This window comes from Acipenser ruthenus, chromosome 3 (genome assembly GCF_902713425.1).
Source record: "Acipenser ruthenus chromosome 3, fAciRut3.2 maternal haplotype, whole genome shotgun sequence".
Classification (NCBI taxonomy): Eukaryota; Metazoa; Chordata; class Actinopteri; order Acipenseriformes; family Acipenseridae; genus Acipenser; species Acipenser ruthenus.
In genome coordinates, this window is record NC_081191.1 from 90,622,247 (window position 1) to 90,643,813 (window position 21,567).

General features: G+C 34.8%; 2 protein-coding genes across 6 annotated transcripts in view; one reads left to right on the top strand and one right to left on the bottom strand.

Moving 5' to 3' along the window:
* Nucleotides 1–908: 908 nt before the first annotated feature.
* LOC117435254 (protein phosphatase 1 regulatory subunit 17-like) lies at nt 909–9,440 on the top strand. Its single transcript, XM_034058271.2, has 4 exons — nt 909–1,029; nt 2,421–2,504; nt 8,306–8,461; nt 9,006–9,440. The coding sequence occupies exons 2-4, from the start codon at nt 2,438–2,440 to the stop codon at nt 9,074–9,076; spliced, it is 294 nt and encodes a 97-aa protein (XP_033914162.1). The 5' UTR covers nt 909–1,029; nt 2,421–2,437; the 3' UTR covers nt 9,077–9,440.
* A 1,704-nt stretch (nt 9,441–11,144) lies between these two features.
* LOC117394773 (dual specificity calcium/calmodulin-dependent 3',5'-cyclic nucleotide phosphodiesterase 1C-like) overlaps nt 11,145–21,567 on the bottom strand; it is a 186,545-nt gene continuing 176,122 nt past the window's right edge. For 3 of the 5 annotated variants that reach the window (XM_059018750.1, XM_059018753.1, XM_059018754.1), the window contains one exon: nt 11,145–11,533. In XM_059018750.1, coding sequence (XP_058874733.1) covers nt 11,355–11,533 — 179 coding nt within the window. In that variant the 3' untranslated portion in view covers nt 11,145–11,354. Of the gene's footprint in view, nt 11,534–16,555; nt 18,939–20,280; nt 20,356–21,567 lie in introns of those variants that run through there. The other 2 variants (XM_059018751.1, XM_059018752.1) reach the window with 2 other exon arrangements.

Here is a 21,567-nt window from a genome sequence, read left to right on the forward strand (position 1 = left end):
TGGGATCACAGAGTTAGGTGAGGGGCAGTCTTCTCGCTGGTGTAGGCTTACAGTGGACCATCTGTCAGGAGATACTATGGCATTACGCATCTGTTACCGTTCCATGCTGAAACTAAATAGTAATACATGTAAAGCAATAAAGTATAAATGCAAGTATTGCTAACGTACTTAAATACTGAATCTTACTGGTCAGCAGGGAGTCTTTCCACTTCATGGCTAAATGTGGTCCTAATTTTGATTTTCATTAGCATTCACAGTTAGATCGGAGGGAGCTGTGCATTTATTATTTTTTTTAAAGTTTTTTGTTACAAATAATCAATAGTTGTCTTAATGTTAAAGGTCACATAAACAAAGCATCTTGGTTTTTCATAATTATGCGAATCAAGGGTTAATTAAGAAACTAAAAAGCTATTGCGTCTTAAAATTAAGGAAGAGATTTCTGTTTATAGACAATGCACTGACCTTGACTTACATATATATGCTTCAAGTTATCATCTACTTGTAGGTTTCGTTTCCTACTGTTGTTTTAACATAACCAAGTTTGAACAATAAAAGGTCTACTATCCGATGAACAGCGACGATACTGTGTTGACGATACTGAGCGCTAGTTTTTTTACGTTTCACCATTTGTGGTGTAAAAAACAATAGCAATTTCCAGTACGCTTTTGTCATTCAATTATTGGAACAGGAAAACGTGTTTTTTTGGGGGGGGTTTTTTCATATGGTTGAGCATTTGCAAACTATATTCTCGCCTGTCAGACAGAACAAGCACCAGTGGGACCCTGCACAAATTAACCCCTGGTGCAAATAGAATCATAAAACAGCATTTTGTGGTATATCTATGAATATACCAACAGTTAATTTTTTTTACAAGGTTAGACAAGAACCGTGGGGCCTAGGTAAGAGGTTGTCATGACAACAGCTGCTAACTGAATTGATAAAGGCTGTGTTCCAGTCCTGAACGCAAGTAGAGAGGTTTTACTTTCTGCTGAGAGCACGTTACCTTGCATCTCCCAGCTTCACAAGCAGGTAAGGATTTGAGCTTAGCTGTATTTAACTGTGAAAAAATTAGCAATGGTTTTAAATGTAATAGTCATTTTAATCTAGCTTATGTTGTGGAGATTGTTATACAAAAAAAAAACTTATTTTAGGACAGTTAGAATGTTCACCAGGTCATTGAAAGTTGAATTATACTTTAGTTTAGATCATTGATAGATGGAATTGTAGCCGTATCAGTCCAGAGATGATAGACGTGATACCCGTTATTGGACTAACTAAACAATAATTAATCACAAGCTTTCAAGACCTCAAAGGTCTCTACTTCAGAAATTCTAAGACAAATAAATAAATCAACACAAAATACAGATCCACTGATTTTGAATTGAGCAAAAATGAATGGAGATTGCGTTGGATTACAGCACAGCACTCCTTTTAGTTTTTATTTGGAATTTGTATGTAAGAAACATTCATCTTTATTAGACTGCAGATAAAAAAAAAAAAAAAGAAAACACCTTATCCTTATATATACATATCTACTGTTTATAAGATCTGACTGAATACCTTTTGAATCACCAATTCATATTTTATATTTCACTCGTCCTTCATTTTTGTTTTAACTACTGTAATACCGTCATTGATCACCTTTAAAAATGATTTAAAACACGAACCATGACTCATCATGCTGAAAATAATTATTATAGCTGTGGTTGAGGCAGCCTAATATGTAAATAGTACTCTGATTACCTTTATGTTAAGAACATTTAGATTTTTTGACAAGAAAAAAAAGAATCACCTTTTCATTTTTTTCTTTTTTTCACCAGTGTTCCAATTTAAAGAAATTAGCTTATTGAATTAGTTATCACACTGTAATTTCCTTCAAGTGTAAAGTACCTCATGGACTAATTAACTAAGGTATTTTGTTAAAAGTGCAATTAGTGGACCTAGTGTCATAACAGAAGTGCTCAAACAAATTGTCATCTCTTTGTTTAATTGTTTAATCACCTTAGTGTATGTAATCTTACTTATAAATGGGTCAAAAAATAAGTGCTTTCCTAACGTTGTTTCTGGAAGGTATGTGATATTAGAAAGTACAGACTTGTACTAATTACCCAAAGCCCCACTAGAACTTAGGAGGCTGTGTGGTCCAGTGGTTAAAGAAAAGGGGCTTGCAACTAGGAGGTTCCCGGTTCAAATCCCACCTCAGCCACTGACTTGTTGTGTGACCCTGAGCAAGTCACTTAACCTCCTTGTGCTCCATCTTTCAGGTGAGATGTAATTGTAAGTGACTCTGCAGCTGATGCATAGTTCACACACCCTAGTCTCTGTAAGTAGCCTTGGATAAAGGCGTCTGCTAAATAAACTTACGTAAAAAATGTTCACATCATATATATTAACTTGATCTTGTATTTATTGTATTTCAGGACAAGTCATTTTCATAATGTCAACAGAGTGTGTTATGACTCCAGAGGTTCAGGAAAACAGGCTAAATGCCCAGGAACAGTTATGTAAGTACTGTAGTACTCTGTATATTGTACACAATTCACAAACCTTGCTACACATCTCAGCGTCTGACTGCTGGAAAGTGCAATCTAGAGACTGACAGGTTACACTTGGTGACAGATGGAGAGTCTGAGTGGAAACCCATTTCCTTATCAGTACTCTAACCCTGTAGGGCATCACACATGTGCTGAGACTCAGAGTCCCCAACCAAAACAGACACACAAGACGAGAACTATAACCTCTTGCCTCTGGAGAAATCACTCGGTTTACTGGTAGTTTAATAATCTTTTGTTCGAGGTACTGTAGTTAGAGAGTACATGTACTATCACAGACCTTGAAACCCCTTCAATTAGGAACAGGTAATCTACTATAAGATATATTTATTTAAGGCAGAAGTCGTTTTATTCACTAAATATCACTTAAGGGGTTTCAATACCATCTAGATTATAAGACTCAGTCTATTCAGTTGATCTAAACAGTGGTAGATCTATTAAAGAAAGGATCAAGCCGGGCATTCGACTTATTTCTTAAGACAAAACTAATCTAAAGAGATTCACGATCATTGTCTTTTGATCTGCCACCTTTACAAGTGACTCATGGTTAATGGTTGAATACTAATTGATTTAGGTACAGTAGGCTTATTGTGTTCACCAAGGTAGGAGTGTGCTGAAACACTTTATTTGCATAGTGCAGACAGTCTGGTACACTTGGTAACTGGTACTGGAGTGTGGATATATAGATTATCATGCCCGCTTCCTTGTCTCAAATCGGGAGCCTTTCCAGCAGGTCGTTCATAGGAATTTAACTTAGTGATTGGAAGAATGGTCTCCCATTATAAAGAGGCAAACAGAGATAATGTGGGATTCATTTTATGCAATATGTGTGCAGCATATTTGCTAATTTAACATAATGATCCCCAAGTAAAAAAATAAATACATTAATATTTTAATGGATCCTATAGATTTTCAATCATGATCCATTTCAAATCACACTCAGGAAATTTCAAACCATGTTTTGCTTCCAGTTCAGTAAGCACTACTTCATTTAAAGAGACCTAAATTACTTTAGCACTTGTTGCTGGCAAAAGCATGAACATAATTCTCAGTAGTAGCTCACTGATTCCTGAAACCAAGTTTAAATTGATGAAATTTGATGATGCTTTTGTTTCACATCTATCCCACATAAATCATGGCTTTTCACATTATAGCACAAATATAAAGTTTGTATTTTGGAATCCTCACCCTCTGTCACTTTCAGTGTTCTGTCTAAGATATTTTTGGTTCTGTGCCTGTCTGACACTGGCAAACATGAGCCAACTCAGGGACTGATGCAGTCATGGTAGAGCAAAAAACAGACCTCTGGAGCAGGCCACTTTTGAGGACGGCTTAAAAGTGGCTACTGTCTGGTAAGAGAGGCTCCTCCTTTGTTGTTTTTTTGTTTTGTTATTTTTTTTAGTTACGATGTCACTCTTTTACTTCATTGGTCAGTGGGACCAATCTGATCTGTCTGGACAGGAAGGTGGTATGTCAGTAATTCTTGCGTGACCCTTACGTTTACCGCCTTTGTTTTTTTTTTTATGTCTCTCTCAAGTCTCCTATCAGCTGTGTGTTTGCTTCTGAAACCCTCTTTTGCCATATACGTCTTTCTTTTTCCAGGGTCTGAGACTTCTTCTCCGGGTCACTATTCATTTTCTCCCTCCTCTTTCTCTGACTCTCCTTATTCCTCCTCTGTTTCTCTAACGATAGCTTTGTTCTGCCCATGCCTTCTTGAAACAGACACTAAATGTAATTACATTTGTCTAACCTTTATGGCTGTACAGTACACAAAATGAAATGTTTTTTTCTTAATTAAAGGGATAATAAGGGACACTTTAAGTGAATGTTTTAAATGCAAGTATATGCATTTTTAAATGAATGACTAATTCCCTACCAACTGGAAAAAATGAAGTACATGTAGAACATTGTACTGTATTTTATAATACATTTTTTAAATGGTCCCGATACTTTATATATACATAAAAATTGATTAATTTGGTTAATGTAAAGAAAAATGAAATACTTGCACAGTCATGTGCTGTCCTGCTGTATAAACAGAGCACATGCACTGCAGAAAGGACCCTTGGAAGATAGCTGTCTATTCATTAAATAGAATTATCTGCAGCATTATCCTTGTAAGAATATTTTATACTAAATGTTGGCAAGTCTGTTTTGTCCCAGTTCTCAAGAATCAGTGAGCTGTTATTTGTATAGGAAATGAATTACACTTTTCTTTGAGAGGGTGTTTCAGAGGAAGTCTGTAGGCAAAGAATGTTCTGACACCAAGAGGATGAAAGCTTCAGTGGCCTCGCGAGCTTCAGAATTGTATAAAAATTCCTAAGCACTTACACATAAGTACAGCACTTAGCTAAGTGATACGTTATAATCACAGGTTATAAACTGTACACTGCATAATGAATTAAAGATGAACTGTTTTGCCCCATACAGCTGTTGAATAATATATTTTCATCAAATGTACCGTAAAGCTAAATATTTAAAAAGTATGGCAGACACCCCTATATATCTGATATCCTCAATAACTTTGTGTTAATATCAAGTTTCATGACAATTGGATGATAAGCGGTTCTCCATTTATATGCAGATATACGTGAAGTGTGACATGATTTACAACTGCCTCCACTTTATCCCCTTCAAGTGATTGAATGAAAGACTATTTTAGAAAACAGTTGAATAGAAAGAAAAAACAGTGCTGGCACATTCAGAGCATATTACTCAATTCACATTTATTAGACCCCTTTCCCTGTGGGGGAAAAAAAAAAAAAATCGACAAAAATAAAGAAAGGCGGCTGCACGGTGAGTCTGCAGTGTCAAGAAGCGGGCGGCTAACGGCATATGCTTCGGAGGACAGTGTGTGTTCATCTTCGCCCCTCCCGAGTCAGCGCAGGGGTGGTAGCGGTGAGCTGAGTCTAAAAATAATTGGGCATTTCAAATTGGGGAGAAAATAATAAAAAATAATTGGCAATGACTAAATTTATAAAAAAAATATTAAAAAAAGAAAAAAATAGTAAATAAATAAATAATTCCCAAATGCAGTTGGGCAACTTATATCTATCATTGATTCGTTCTGAATACTTTAAACCCACCCCAACTACTAAGTGGCGGCACATTCCTACATTCCTATTGGAGGATTGTAACACGCTTGCGAGATTTAAAACAAGATGTTCTTGCTCACGAGATTTAAAGCTTTATTACCGTACTATATGAATTTTGGAAAGTAAATAAAAACAATAATTTCATACAATATACAATATATATATACGATTTACATAATAATAAACAGAAAATAGCTAAAAATAAGCACTGAAATGAAATTAATAAAAACAGAAGCCCATGTTATATTGTTAACGCAGGCCTCAAACACTGATTTAAAGTGTAAGTGCTTTCTAATACAACTAGAAACAGTGTAGACAGACTATTATTGAACATACATCCATATCAATGCATTTTAATTAAGGATGTAGTAATTAAAATAAAATGTTCTACTCTTAGCCTTAACTGCACAATAATCTTTTTTTTTTTTTAAATCAATGGCTGCAATTAACATTTAGATATACTTATTAGAACATTTATTTAGAGGCTCCTGTGGGCAAATACACCTCTTTGTACATGTAGCCTACTGCATATATACAGTGCAGCCCAGTTTATATGTATTTGCGGGATGTCAACATGTATTCCAATCTATTAATTAACACTGTCAGACACTGAGGGTATATGACAGATTTACTTCTGTAGTTACACTACACCTGAAAAAGTCATGAAGAGTCCTCACATTCAGGTGAAGTGTTTCTGACAAAAATTATATTTAAATTAACTTTGCCGAGCAGGAAGGAGATAGAGCCCTCTGTGTTGCTCATCAACACCTAGTAACTAATGACAAAGAAATGCCAACCATAACTGCTACATCTAAAGAGAAGATACAGTAGCCTATGCTGTAGTTTTCAAGTCAGAGCTGTGTACTGTGGTCCTGGTCTCTATGCTGTGCTTAAACTATTGGCTAGGTTTAACTGTCAGCTCATTCTTTGTTCTGTGGTAAACAGATTCAGTTTTCTAAACCCTTCTTCATGACTCACACCCATTAGTCTGCTTTCTCCTTGCTGGGCTCTCCAAGTACAGTTTCCTTTGTGTAATGCAGGGACCAGAACTGAACCCACATGAACCTCATCATAACTACATTTTTGACAACATTAGAATTGCGTTTACCTTTTAGTTATTGTCATTCTATTGATCAAAATCTCATTCTCGAGGTATTTAGTGGTATTTATTATTGTATTTACAGTATTATAGTTAATCAGGTATTTTTAATTAATGTATTACAAGTTTTCAGCAATTACAGGAACAAAGGAGTTAGGCGTGCGTCATCATATTAAAGGCTTTCTTCTGCTTCAAAGGACTTAATCCTTTTTTTTTTTTAATAAGGGCTTTCAGGGCTTTGAGTGCCATTTCACTTCAGACACCTTAATGAATTCAACCCATTAAAAAAAAACAGAAACAAAACAGCCTTTAAACCTTCTAGACTGTGCTTCTGTAATGTTACAAGCTTTTTTGGATTCATATTCCTTTTAAAGTTGCTTACTGTTTTCTTTTGAAATAATATTTTTAATAGGCTGGATTCTAGAACAAGAATTCTAGAAATTGTATCATTGAATTGTACATTGCTGAAGCAGTGCTCTGCATTTACTAAGCAAGTATACAAATATACATTAAGAAATGGCTAAACTAACATGTATTTTCATGATTGGTACTGTACATGTCTGTAAATACGTTTTCTTCCCTGATAATACTTTGTGAATATGGCACATTTTAAAGACACTAGCTCTAGCAGGGTATATATCTCCTATGTCATAAACCCTGATATTGCTGTGATACAGCCATCTGAAATGTCATTGTGTCAAATAGTTTGGTTTGTGTCAGATGGAAGTGACATCATATTAAGATAAGAAAATACAAACACTACCCGGTGGAGCTCGACCTAATCATGGCTTATTGTATTCAGTGTGTCTGCATGAAAGATTGGGAGGAATATCATTCTTTCATGGCAAAACCACTTGTGGGGGGCCGCACTGACCTCTCATAGGATATCAGCTTGTACAGCACCCTATACGATATGCTATATGTATTACATCAGCAAAATTCTCCCTACACGTATTCACAATTTCACATGTTGCACTGTGATAGTGTTAATGGCAATTTGTCATGCTTTACCAATATAATTCAGCATACTTCCTCCATGTTCATCTTTGTATAGTCAACCCTCTGCCAGGTAAGGGCCATGGGCAAAAACGGGCAATAAGCAAGGGTGGCGTTATAGTGAGGGTCAACAAAAAACAAACAAAAAAAAAACAACACACACACACAAGCTTCTATGTTTGCAATAAATTCAAACATTTTCATTTTTTAGTTATACAATTACAGTATCTCCAAGCCATTTTAATAAAACATGAATCTTTTTTTTTAAACTACAGTACTAGTTCTTAACACAACAGGTATACTAGTGACGAGGGTGGTGTTATAAAGGGGGGTGGTATACGCGGGACAACTGTATAGACATTTTATTTTATGGATTGGGAAAGCCTTGCAGAAGTTCAAGAGGAAACTTGCATCAGGTCATGGTACAAATACATGGTTACTGTGGATTTTGGATGGGCTGATGTGCATGTCAGATGCTTTCACGTAGTATCATGGAAGAGGAAATAGATGTTCTTACCTTCATATTTACTTCTAGGTTTCAATAATAATTGTTCTTCTTACAGATTCAAAACTTTCAGAAAAACTGATCGAGGACTGCAAGATGGATGCAGAACAAAAACAGGATAAGGCCCCCCCAGAAACACAGGGACCTGAACAGGAGCAGAAAAAACCCAGGAGAAAGGACACACCAGTGCTTTATATCCATCCTGTTATTCCAGGTAAAAACTACTGTAGGCATTTCTGTCTGCTCACTAAACCCTCTGGTGGCCTTGGGTAAGAACATGTTATATAGAACAACATGCAGAAACACTTTACAGCACATTACCTTTGCTGTTTATAAAGGAGAATTACAACTGATCAAGGATGAATTACCTGAACAGTATTCATGTGGTTCTCTTGTTGTGGGTCAGTAATAGCTGAAACTGGTGAATCTCAATGGACCTGACCTATCATGTTGAGTGTGCCTCAGATAATTTGTTTTGATTCTGAATTCTATTTTTTTAGTGGGGCAGTCTTGTCATCTGATGCCCTTCTGTTAATAATACTGCTGACCCCTGTGAGTGAAATTAAATAATGGGTTATGGGTTTATCACACCCAGAATCTTTTAAGAATTTTGTCAGGGCCCATCTTCCTAACTGAACAAGATGGCATCCCTTTTTAAGTAGACCAATGATTCAACTAGTAACAGAGATACAGTCTCACCATTCCAATTATTTGTCAAACTTTTCTGTTCTGTTTTTTTGTTGTTGTTGTTCTTCAAGGAGTTAAACTGATGAAAGAAGAAAACCGAGCCATTTTTATGGAAGATGAAGAAAAAGAATGGAAGAATTAGCTGTCCTGCTGTATCTTAAGAAACGGAATGCTTGACAGGGATTTCAAGGGTGGTAGGAGTTCTGAGGTGTGCTGACTCATGGGTTTGTTTTTGTGCACACTTTCTCTTTGAGTGTCCCTACGAATTGCAAACAACAGCTGTACGTGTGATGTCACTTCATCCCATTCACAAGAAGTGTTTTTTTTTGTAATGGTCTATATGTGTTACGCCGTATGTAATGGAACAAAACAGGCATTTAGCTTTTGGATAGAAAGTAGAACCTCATTTCACATACTACAAAAATGCAATAATCAAAAACAAGTTGTCTTCAATTTGTTTTGTGGGCAAGGCTGTCAAAAAACAACCTACAGGCATCTGTTTTTTTTTTTTAAATAATATTTCCTATTTTTTATCTTCAATGAATGTTAATTATAGTACATAGATTTACTGGCCAGGCCCATACCACAGGGAAGCACCTCCACTTGTGACATTTATTATATTTATAGAAAAAAACATAGTGCTATTTAAATATTGGTACCATTTATAGTAATTGAACTGTGCCTTTTACCTGTGCCATTGTGTGCTTATTGTTACCCCTTATCCACCAACATCAATATTAGCAGAAGTAATAACTTTCCTTATGAATACATTTTCATTATAGCACTGCTGTCCTGAAAGTGCCTTTTTAAAAGGTACTGGTCAAAAAAAAAAAAAACTGTGGTAAAGATAACTCATGTTTTTTGGAATTGGTCACCTTTCACTGTATAAGCATTTCTGTCATGGTAAACATTTGTTATTACCAGAATATATATTTCACAAAAAAAAAATCGTTTGTAGCAAAAGTTTTGCTTTTGTGGATGAGGAAAAAAGTTACAAGAAATAGATGTCTACAATTATTTCAGCAAAGTTTTTGCAAAAATGCTAATTCAAAAGTATTCATACCCTTTGATGCTATGATAGTATTGTCTACAAGGTGCTATAAATTTCAATCTGATAATGTGGAACCTAATTCCAGAAAAATCTAGAAAATGCTGGATTGTAGATTAACATTTTTAGAGAGTATAAAAGAGTTAGACATATGATGATTGCTGTCATTACCAGTAAGTCAATATGGGAAAAAGTAAAAAGCTATCTGAAGACCTTAGCAAGAAAATTATTTATTGTCATAAAGCTAGAGAAGGATACAATAAGATTTCCAAGCATTTGAGTATTCCTATTTCAGCTATTGTTTCTATTATCAAGAAGTACAAGACTCATGGTACTGTCACAATGCTCCCTCAGTCTGGAAGAAAGAATGTTTTTTCAACAAGAACAAGTAGACAACTTGTGAGGAAGGTTAATAACAATCAGAGATTGACTGCCAAAGAAATTCAAGTGAATTGACTGCAAGTGGGACTGGGGTTTCCATTTCAACCACAGGTCAAGTATTGCATGGTGAAAGTCTCAATGGTCGCAGGCCAAGGAAAAAGCCACTCTTAGGAAAAAGTCAAAAGGACAATCGCATAAAGTTTACAAAATGGCATTTGAATGATGTATATGAGTTCTGGTCAAAGATTTTCTGGAGTGATGAAACAAAAATAGTTTCCAAATATTTTGTTTAAATGTAAAACATGGTATTGTGGTGGATCCCTCTCATTTACCTTTTCATAGCTCTTTTATAATTTAATTGTTCAAAAAATGATTGGACAGGGACATCTATACAAAATATATAGTGCAATGCATGGCCTCCATATTCACTTTGTACAAGTTACAATGCGCTATTAAACAATGACGGTTATAAGTATTTGTTTTAAGAAGCTACTGTATTTACTTCAAGGAATGACTACTATAAAAAGTTAAATTAATGAATTTAATAAATTTCAGTGTACTGTAGCAATTGTAGTAGTGGAGGTATTATGCAGTAAAACTATTCAGGAAAAAGTATTCAGGTACAGTCTGTTTAATAATATTTTTTTAATCAATTGAAATAAACTACTACATATGACTTCAATACTAAAAAAATTTAATAATTAAGCAAGACTAAAAATATTTTCTGTCTAATGGACAAAGTCCACCAAAACTGTATATTCAAAAACATTGATAAAGAATGTGAAGTGTATAGAAGCTTTTTATTTTTTAAAGGGAAGTTGAATATGTAAAGTCTTTGCACATCCCCAGTGCAAAGATGAGCATTATTGTCTTAAAATCGGTATAGCCCCATGTTCACTAAAATTCATAAAGACAAAAAGAGCATCTTATCTTTCAGTTTTGATAAACAGTGAAGGTACTTCCCAAACTTCAACGTTGCCCCTAACTTTCTTCACCGTTTGCTCCCCCGGAGAGATATACACTGCAGCTTCTTCATTTTACCCCTCTGGTCCAGGTTCTTGCTTTTAATCAAGCTCTCTTCAGCCTTCTTCTGCACGGATGAGAGGTACGAGTTTGCACAATAGCTGGGCCTCTTGAAGTATCTTATCAAATCATATGCTGGATGCCTCACTGGAAGGGAATAAATAACATGATCACAGTTAACAACACTTCTTAATAAACCTTTGATTTAACATGAGGGTACCTCTGCCAGATCTGAAACATTAGGTACTGGTTCAGAATGAAGCCCTCTATTCTGCCTAATATTCTGTGTCAGAAACGCTTTGTGAAGGTTTCCCCTACATATACCATACAGTGTCTTACAATCAGTGGGGTATTTGAGATTTTCCAAACAAGCCTACCTAGGGTTCTTTCCCTCTAATTTGTGCTGTAGTTTAGGAACACACGCACGTGCACGTACACTTCAACCAAAACCTCACACCAGTACAAGTATGGTCCAAGTTTTGGGTTTCCCCAACTAACTAAAAAAAAAACTACAAAAAACACCTTAATTGCAAATAAAGGATATTGTTTATGAAATGTTATGTAAATATACTTTAAATATAGCATACCTCTTCCAGCCATTATTATATCAAAGCATATTATTTAACATTATTATAATTCCCATGAAGTTTTGGAGAGCAGATCAGTGAATCCTGAAATTCTAACAGCTGCTTAGTTTGCAATAGTTTAATGCAAGCAAGCCAGTACAAAAAATAATAATAAAAAAAATCAAAACAATTTGTTCATGGATGATGGTAGTAGCAATAATACCAGGAGTGTCCAATCACAGTCCAGGAGGGCCAGTCCACACCAGGTTCAACAGGTACAATTATATAATGAAGTACTTCAGGGTCTGGATGGAGGTATTGGTTCAATTAAACAGTTTAGAACAAGGTTGGAACAATGACCAGGAGTGGAAGGGCCAACTTTGACCATCCCTGAGTAATACATTGTATGCCTTATTAGACTTATTTGGAACCATATTTATGTGATACACTTTGTATAAAATAATGTAACGTTTAAACATTTAAATAGTCTAGTTTCAAGTATGATTCAATATAACTATACATGTTTGTGTGTGTTGATTTAGGATTGAATTACTTTAGATTTGTTGGACACCAGATCTTTGAATCTGAGATCACAATTCTCGAAACTGGCAATGATTTCTTGTACAAATGTGCTACCTTGTACAGATGTCCTGATGTTATATACATTTTGTTTTAAAATTAATTTATCATCAAATAAAAAATAAGCTTTTAACTTTTATTGTCGCAACAGTACAGTAGTGTAGCATTGAAACAAACAGGAACATCTATTCTACACATTTTCTATAGAAATGAAAATAGTGAGGAATATTACATAAAACATTCAGAACAAAGATAAAATTAAAACAATGCTACCTTGAAAGAAATAAGTGACCAAAATGCATATATGAACCCAAAACAACAGTATTTGAACAATCCAAGGAAGTACACTTCCCTGTCATTTTTTTCTGAATATTTTTTTATCACGGAAAAGCTAAAGAAACTAAAGAAAGGATCACTAAATAAACACAAAAATGAAAACATTTTTATGAAGTAGACAAAAATAAAATGTTAGCACAAGTTTAATAAACTCTCACAGCTGAGCTTTACAATAGGAAGGCCTTGATAAGCTTTGCATTTTAGAACACAAACAGGATCACATTTGTTCATTGAATATTTTATGATAACGTACTGTAGGCCTATATCAAATCAGCTAACCTGTTACGAAGAAATATCAGGTAGGCATAACATAAAAATCGTCTTTTCATGGTATAAAAATAATTTGTTATGCAGGTTAAAAACGCAATGACAACTACCAGTAAATATTTCACATATATTTTGAACTAACAGGAGACGGATCGTTTGTTTAAGGGTTATCAGAACTTGAGATTTAATTTTAAGGTCTCCACATACCTTTGTTTTCTTTAACTATCAACATCTACAATTGTACACAGAACTAAGCAGTTGTTTATGTGTTTTTTTATATAGTAACATGTTGATGAATTTGGCACTTTGTCAACCTACTGTAATTTACCAAACACTTTGACATATTGCTAGACTAAGCATAACAATCAGACGAAAGGAAAACAAAATGGATAATTTACTGAGGCAGTCAGAATTTTATGACTTGCGGTGCATACCTCTGAAGATTACTGAATTTCAAAACCATTTCCCTTAATCCGCAAACCTGTTTTTGCGTTTGCACACGATAGTGCTGAACACAACACTTTGAAAGGCAGTGTGGTTTTAGAGTTGAAGCAATGCAGAATGTGAAAAACTATTATACGTTTCTGACATATTTAAATTGTCATTCGTCAAAAGATGGTGCTGTGACAACTGATTCACATGACTCCACAAGATAAACAGTAAGTATGAGCGATATGTCACAGCTCACACTTTATATTGTGCTTTTGGGAACGTGGTCCTGTATAGAGGTTATATAAGTCATACACACATAAGTATTGATGTTTTTTATAATCAAACTATGTTTTAATAGTTACTAAAAGTTATATTTTATACTTTGTATAACGCAAAACATGCTTCTGGGAAAATGCCCCCATAAGTGATGCAAATATGAACACAACCAGTTATGCTGACATATAAACAGATCTGAAGCCTGAGAATTTCAGAATAATGGCAATGCTGAAGTTTGCTCTGGATTTTTCCAACTTGGTCTATAAACACGGCCCTACAGTATGCCCCAATCATGCTGATAGTCATGCTTCAATAGTTATGTTAGTGACAATGTTTTGAATGCTATATTAACTGTATCACAAAAACAGCTTTTGGAAGAATATGGAAAAAAATTTACATTTATGGCTTTATGCAAATTAAAGATGCTCCTCACCCCTTTCATCTCTAGTATTTACTAAAGAAAGGGGTTATGATGGGCACTTGCGGTAAATGAAAGGTGTCTTGGAGTGTGAGCTTTTCAGCAACCCCAAAGTAACTAGGTTACTGTACTTTAACTTGGTTTTGGTATGTATTTGTATCTAATAAAACATTTAATGTTCTTTTTAGAAACAGTCAAGTTTGCTATAAACACATAAAGACACCCATGGAGACTTCTCATTGAAAAGTTTGTCTAAGATTTCCAAACTTACTTCATATTTTGGTTCCTGACTACAATACCTATATATTTCAAGATGTATAATACCAAAGAACTGGTGAGCTGATGAAGACAAGGACAATATAAAATCTAGATAACTAAAAAAAACTGACTGAGCAAACAATATTGCATTGTTTAATCATAGTCAGGTTTATATATGTAATAAATCACAAAGAAATTGGAAACAGATTACATGTATACTTCGCCAAAAGCTACTATAAGCCCCGGTCTAAAGAAAAATACAGCTTTAATATTTCTCATTGCTAATTACTCAGTGCATGGTCAAGGCAACATTTGTCAGTAAATACACAGTGATTTCACCGAATTATCTATTCAAGATCCAGTAGCTATATATAATTAGAATACTCTTGTGGCAAGCCACTAATAATACATTAAACACCTTTAAAAAAGGAGCAAATAAATATGCACGAAATCACAAACACATTGCACAAAATCTGAATTACTTGCTTAGTTTTGAATGTAGCACTATATCAACAAAGCTTCAACTCCTCAGTTATTTAAACTTTTTAAAAGTCTTACTCAAATATTCATGAAACTTCTACTGGAATCTCTTGTTAGTCTGCAACAGTTTAATGAATATGTTCATAAAACGCTGTTTTGAAAAACATTATAAGCTAAAGCTGTGTGGTTACTTTTATAAGCAATCTATTTTGTTGTAGTAAAAGAAATACAATTATACAATTGCTAACTAAACAACTTAAAATGTATCTAAAAATATATTCTCAAATGAAATTGCTTTGTGTAAATAAAGGGTCCTGTAATACACATGGACACTAAAGCCCCAGCAATGCCCTTTTAAGACAGCAGCATTGTAAACTTGTTATTTATTATTTATAAATGAACAGTAAAAAGCCAGACAATCTTATATTAAATAACTACTATGACTGTGACTAACAACTTGAGAAAGTGTATTATTGACTTTACCAATGGCATTAAAAAAAAAACAATTTTGAAACTATTGCAATGTAATAGACACATGTATCTATTACATTGTCACGTCATCGTAGTGTAAGGTTATTTCTGCATATATAATTTATATGTATAACACAGTGTATTCCACTTGTTCTATGGGGATCTATACAAGCAATACCAAGCAGAAATTGTTTAATTTCTTCAAAAACACCACATTTGTTTAATGAAAATTGTTTCCAACATTGTTGAGAGGTTATAGAAGCAGACAAATAAACATGTGGCCTTTCAAACTAATTAATTGGAAGGAGTGCTTTGAATTGCAAATAGGGTGCAGATTTTCTTTGAAAGAATCTGATAAATTATAAGCTTCTGTTTTGTTTTCTCTGGTTCATTTTGCAGAGGCTGGCAGCTGCTGATTTTCTTTGACCAACAACTTAAATAGATTCAGACTTCCCTCACTTATTAAAATAAGGGTACTTTAAATAAAGACAAGTTCTATCAGAAACAGCAGGCCTGAATTTACCACATTGCGTCTTATGAATCTATTACAAATCACCATGGCTACAGAACAACTTATTTAATTCTACAGTATGGCATTACAGCATTACAGTGACATGGAGGTCTGAGTAAAAATGTTGTTATTTTGCCTAAAACCTAATTTATCATGGACAGCAGTGGTAATGTATTCACTTATTCACTGCTCTCAGACCATTAGAAAAAGTCTAAAGCGAGAAATTGTAAATGTCAGTGCATGACCTGTAAATGGGGTACAAATGTTGAACTGGTTATTACTTAAGTAAGTCGCTGTACAGATTTTTAGACCCTGTAGGAGTACACATTGTGATGACATCAAAGGACAAAATGTAAGAAAATATTATGTAATTATTTTGTTGGCTCCAATCACTTTGACATGACTAGAGGGGAAAATGTTCGCCACAGTTTCACTACATTTATCTTGTACCCAGTTTAAGTAAATCCATCCCTAGGTCTACGGCCTTGGGAATAGAACAGCACTCCAACAAATGAACAATATATATATATATATATATATATATATATATATATATATATATATACACACCCCCAATGAAAATGTATAATTTCTTGAAATTTCTCGAAAACAAAGAATTAAAAGAAAAATCTTTTGTACTAAAAGTTTTGCTTTTGTGGATGAGGAAAAAAAGTTACAAGTTATTTATTTCAGCACTTTTTTTGCAAAACTCCAAAAAATGCTAATTCAAAAGTATTCATACCCTGACAAGGAAAATGAAATTAATAGCTATGAAGCACCTTTAGCAACAATAACCTCTTTTAAACGATTAGGATATTTGTCAATGAGCTTTTGGCATGAGTCTTTAGTGATTTTTGACCATTCTTCAGCACAAAATTGTTCCAGTTATTACCACCTCATTGCTTGACAGTAGGTATGGTGTTCTTTTCTTTGTGCGCCTCATCAAACTTTCTCCAAACGTAACCACTTATCAGTGTGACCAAGTAGCTCGATTTTTAATTTATCACTCCACAAAACCTTTGACCAGAACTCATATACATCATTCAAATGCTGTTTTACAAACTTTAAGCGATTGTCTAAGAGTGGCTTTTTCCTTGGCCTGCGACCATTGAGACTTTCACCATGCAATACTTGACCTGTGGTTGAAATGGAAACCCCAGTCCCACTTGCAGTCAATTCACTTGAATTTCTTTAGCAGTCAATCTCTGATTGTTATTAACCTTCCTCACAATGTGTCTACTTGTTCTTGTTGAAAAAACATTCTTTCTTCCAGACTGAGGGAGCATTGTGAGAGTACCATGAGTCTTGTACTTCTTGATAATAGAAACAGTAGCTGAAATAGGAATACTCAAATGCTTGGAAATCTTCTTGTATCCTTCTCCAGCTTTGACAATAAATAATTTTCTGCCTAAGGTCTTCAGATAGCTCTTTACTTTTTCCCATATTGACTTATTGGTAATGACAGCAATCATCCTATGCCTAACCCTTTTATACTCTAAGAATGTTCACCTACAATCCAGCATTTTCTTCACTTTTCTAGAATTTGGTTCTGCATTATCATATTGAAATTTCTAGCACTTTGTAGACATTACTATCATAGCATCAAAGGGTATGATTACTTTTGAATTTGAATTTTTGGAGTTTTGCAAAAAAAAAAGCTGAAATAAATAATTGTAGACATTATTTATTGTAACCTTTTTTCCTCATCCACAAAAGCAAAACTTTTGCTACAAAAGATTTTTCCTAAAATGTTTTGCTTTCGAGAAATTTCTAGAAATTGTACATTTCCATTGGGGTATGTAAACTTTTGACTACAAAAACCTTTCTTCCTTGTTCTACTGGTTAAAGTGCTTTCTTTTAGCCCTGATTTCTCCCTCTCTCTTCTGCCACACTCCTAAGCCATTTTACTAGAAATGTAATTAATATTCTTGATAAGCATAGCCATGCCTAAAAATGTATTGGCCAGCAATAAAGATGAACATACATGGCAGCATAGAAGCAGACTGATACTTATTTCCTGAAAGAAAACCTTTCCACTTTTTGCAAGATTTGGTAGCAGGCCAGAATGCACCTGTATACGGGCAGTGAGTGGATTTTCTTCCAGTTTTAGTTTATATGAATTTCTTGATTTTTCTTTTAGCTTGCCTTTATGTTTTAGATAGCTCATCATACCCTTTAGTGAACACAATACCCCCCCCCCAATTTCTGGGGATGTTAAAAATAACTCAATGAAATCTTTTTTTAAAAGACTCTTCTCTACTGAGCCAATGCATTCATTACATGGAGTGTATTCCACAAAATGGCTTAAGATGCTGTAACTTCATTATCCTTTGTTTTGATCAGATCTAAATATACCCTATTCTCTCATCAGGTGTTGATCATTTCAAGTGTCTGGTGAAGCAACCTAACACTAACCCTTAATTATTTTATGACTGCATTGCTCAATTTCACATCAGTGTTCAAAACAGTCTTCGTGCCAATTCTACTGGAGGATTCCACATCTTTCTTATTTCAAGGGATTGTTCTAAGTGCTTCTCACATGGACAATAGCTGTGTTGCTCCTGCCTTTGTTCCTGGTCCAGGGATCTTTCTACATGTGAAGGGTTACCTAAGTATGCATGGGCCAGGGTTTGGATTACTTTGCAATTGAGCGCTGTGTGAGAAAGAGTTAGACTGGTCAGTTCTCGTGCAGATCTGTAGTTCCACAGTTTTTAGGAAGCGGTAATGAGTCAAAATTCTCTGTGTCTGTGCAAAAAGCTCAGTCATTGGATTAGGAAATGGAAAACAAAGAAAAAAAGTGTCCTGTGGGAAGAGCACTGGATCACTGTACAAAGCCCTTCCCTGGAAAGCAGTTCTTGTTGAAGAATGGAGAGCCTCAGCTGAAAGGGTGGGGTTAGTTTGCATCAGCAGAAGCAGAAGCATCAGAATCAAAATCATTCTTCTTCTCCTCTTCGGAATCTGGAAGATAAAGAGACAATGGCTGGTCAGTTCAAGTTCCAGAAGGGCGGGGGGTGGATAAATGGCTAGGAGGGGAAAAAAGATGCACTTTATTATATTATACCAGTAGGAAATGAGTAATGACTTGTAACTTTCCCTTTGTACTCCTAATATTTCTGATGATGTCATCAAATGCTATAAACTATACAAGGAGTAGGTGAAGGTGACCACAGAAATGAATAGATAATAAACTGTAGTTGTGTGTGTATATACCTAGCATTGTGTGTGTATTTACCTCAATCTGCTCAACTTCATTAAAGTAATGCTTCCCACATACATTATGTTTGTTTTGGGTAAAATGAGAATATTGCCAGTTATTACAGTGCTTTGACCATCAGAATGGCTTTTTCATTTAGCCAGGATTGTTTATAAGTGATTGACTTTTTTATACAGTTACATTTTGGTGAAATGTAACTTTTAATACTGTACTGTTGCTAGCATGGATTTTCAAAACATTTACAGGTTAATGGATATTTATTGGTAGAGACAGCAGAGTGACTGGCTCCACTAAATCATACATTTTTAGGAATGCTTTGTCAGATGAAAATTACAAACTAACATACAGGAACATGAAAGTAAAGCAATGTAATGTTAATAAAAGGCCTTCCTTTATAATACTGTGTTATCAGGGGTTCCACAGGAACACAACATTCTGGAAAGAAAGTATATAATATTATATATTATGCTTAGAATGTGATTGAATAATTCTAACATGAAAAAAAAAACATAATTGGAATACACTAGATAGATACGAACTAGGATGTTAGGAAAGCATGTTGCTTGTTGTTAAGATACTGGGTATAGCGTAGGGGTAGTTAGAATGTGGTATGGTAGCTGCTGTAGTGGTTTCTCTGTGTGTTGCAATCCATGTCATCAGTGCAAACACGGGATCTTGAGCTTCCAAAGTCTTGTAAGTAAAAGGTTTAAACAATAGGCATATAACTGGAGTGTTATGTGTCAAGTTATTAAACTTTCACAAGCTACATTATAGCGGAGGAAAAACGTTCAATGATTACAACTGCAACTCGTAAGAGGTTTTATAAGAGTTTTTCTTGGTTTTCTAAAAAATGGTACTTGCACACATGGCGTCAATTATACAAAAAAATGACTGATACAGTATTAAATACATGTGAATAGTGTTAGGAACAGAAATTAAGTAAAAGTGGTACTTTGCTTTTTGCAGTATTAGCATCAAAATACTGAAACAAAAACGTCCTTCCCAAAAGTACAGTGTGGAGTGCAGTCAGACAGCAGCGGCACTGTCCCTGTGGAGATGATTTAGAACAAGATTTGTAAAGTTTACCATCTGTGTTCTTTTTTTCATTTTCTTCATTTGACTGATCCTGTTCAGATGAGTTACTTTCATCTTTCATTTCCCCTAAAATGAAACAGATGCCAAGGAAATGGTTGATTAAGTGTTATCATTTTTTTCCCCCAGACCTGTAAATAAAACAAACAAAAAAACACCAAAGAGAAATTGGTGAGCCAGAAGCAAAATGCTTCATATTCCACTTAACCTTTTCAAGAATTAGGGACAGGAAATGATGTCTTCCAATCCTAGAGTGAAGTTGTCTGCATTCACCTATGATTGAAAGGTTTGATTTGGTTTCAGTTCAAGATATATATTTCTATTAGTTGATTTTCAAAACCATATTTGCTTCAGACCCATATTTGTAAAGTAAACATTTCGGTACCAGTACTATAACCTTTCAGCTCCCTGTTCAAACAACTGTGTGAAAAGGGATTTTGAGCCATTCCATCCATGTCGGGGTGTCTACAGCGGGCTCATTAACTAGGTTATTTAAAAAATGTATAACTTGACAGTTTTACTTGTCTTGCATAGTAGTCCACCGTGTGAAAGATTAGGTTTGGGGGGGGGGGGGGGGGGGGGGGTAGGGGCACATGTCTTGCCACAGAAGGTTCATAAATCTGCCTGAACCCCACCCCCTGTACCATGCTGAAAACTGGGTGAAACGTTTTTTGTTCACATGTTTGTTGTAAAGCTGCTACGCCTGGCTACTTATGATTTAATTCAAAATTAGTCAGTATAATGTATTGTTTTTCCATGTGAGATAGCAGTTAGAAGCATGAATATCTATATTCAGTTTCTGATGATAATTATGAATATGTTTATTAGTTACAGTGTGTAGTTATGCTGTTTGTCATTTAGAAAGCTGTATACATATGTGTACACAATTCAAACATTTCTACTGTGCATAATGGTTCCTTAATAAATAGTATCAAATATCACTGTATTTGTTTCTCTTAACATAGACAAATATGGTACCAAAAAACGAAGAGAAATGTAAAGCTGCACTGTCCCGTTTTAAAATGTTGTTTTTTCTGCAAAAAATGTGTGGGGTTGTGCTGCAAGAGCAACCACTGAAAACAGATTTTATCGGAAAAAACACATTTGCTCCGTACAACTGGGTTATTTGAACACAGTAAGCAGTGTTATAATTTGAATTCTCCTAAATGTATTGTAATGCGAGAAAATGTACTTGTTTTGGGTCTTCTACACTTGCTGAACTATAGGAAAACCAACTCAGTTGAACTGACACAGTTCAACCAGCAGACGGCGCTCTTTAAC

Excerpts from the sequence above, each read along its gene's own strand:
- LOC117435254 (XM_034058271.2), top strand. The coding sequence starts at position 2,438 with ATGTCAACAGAGTGTGTTATGACTCCAGAGGTTCAGGAAAACAGGCTA. Across the intron at positions 2,505-8,305 it reads AAATGCCCAGGAACAGTTAT|ATTCAAAACTTTCAGAAAAA; the intron begins GTAAGTACTGTA and ends TTCTTCTTACAG. Across the intron at positions 8,462-9,005 it reads TATCCATCCTGTTATTCCAG|GAGTTAAACTGATGAAAGAA; the intron begins GTAAAAACTACT and ends TTGTTCTTCAAG.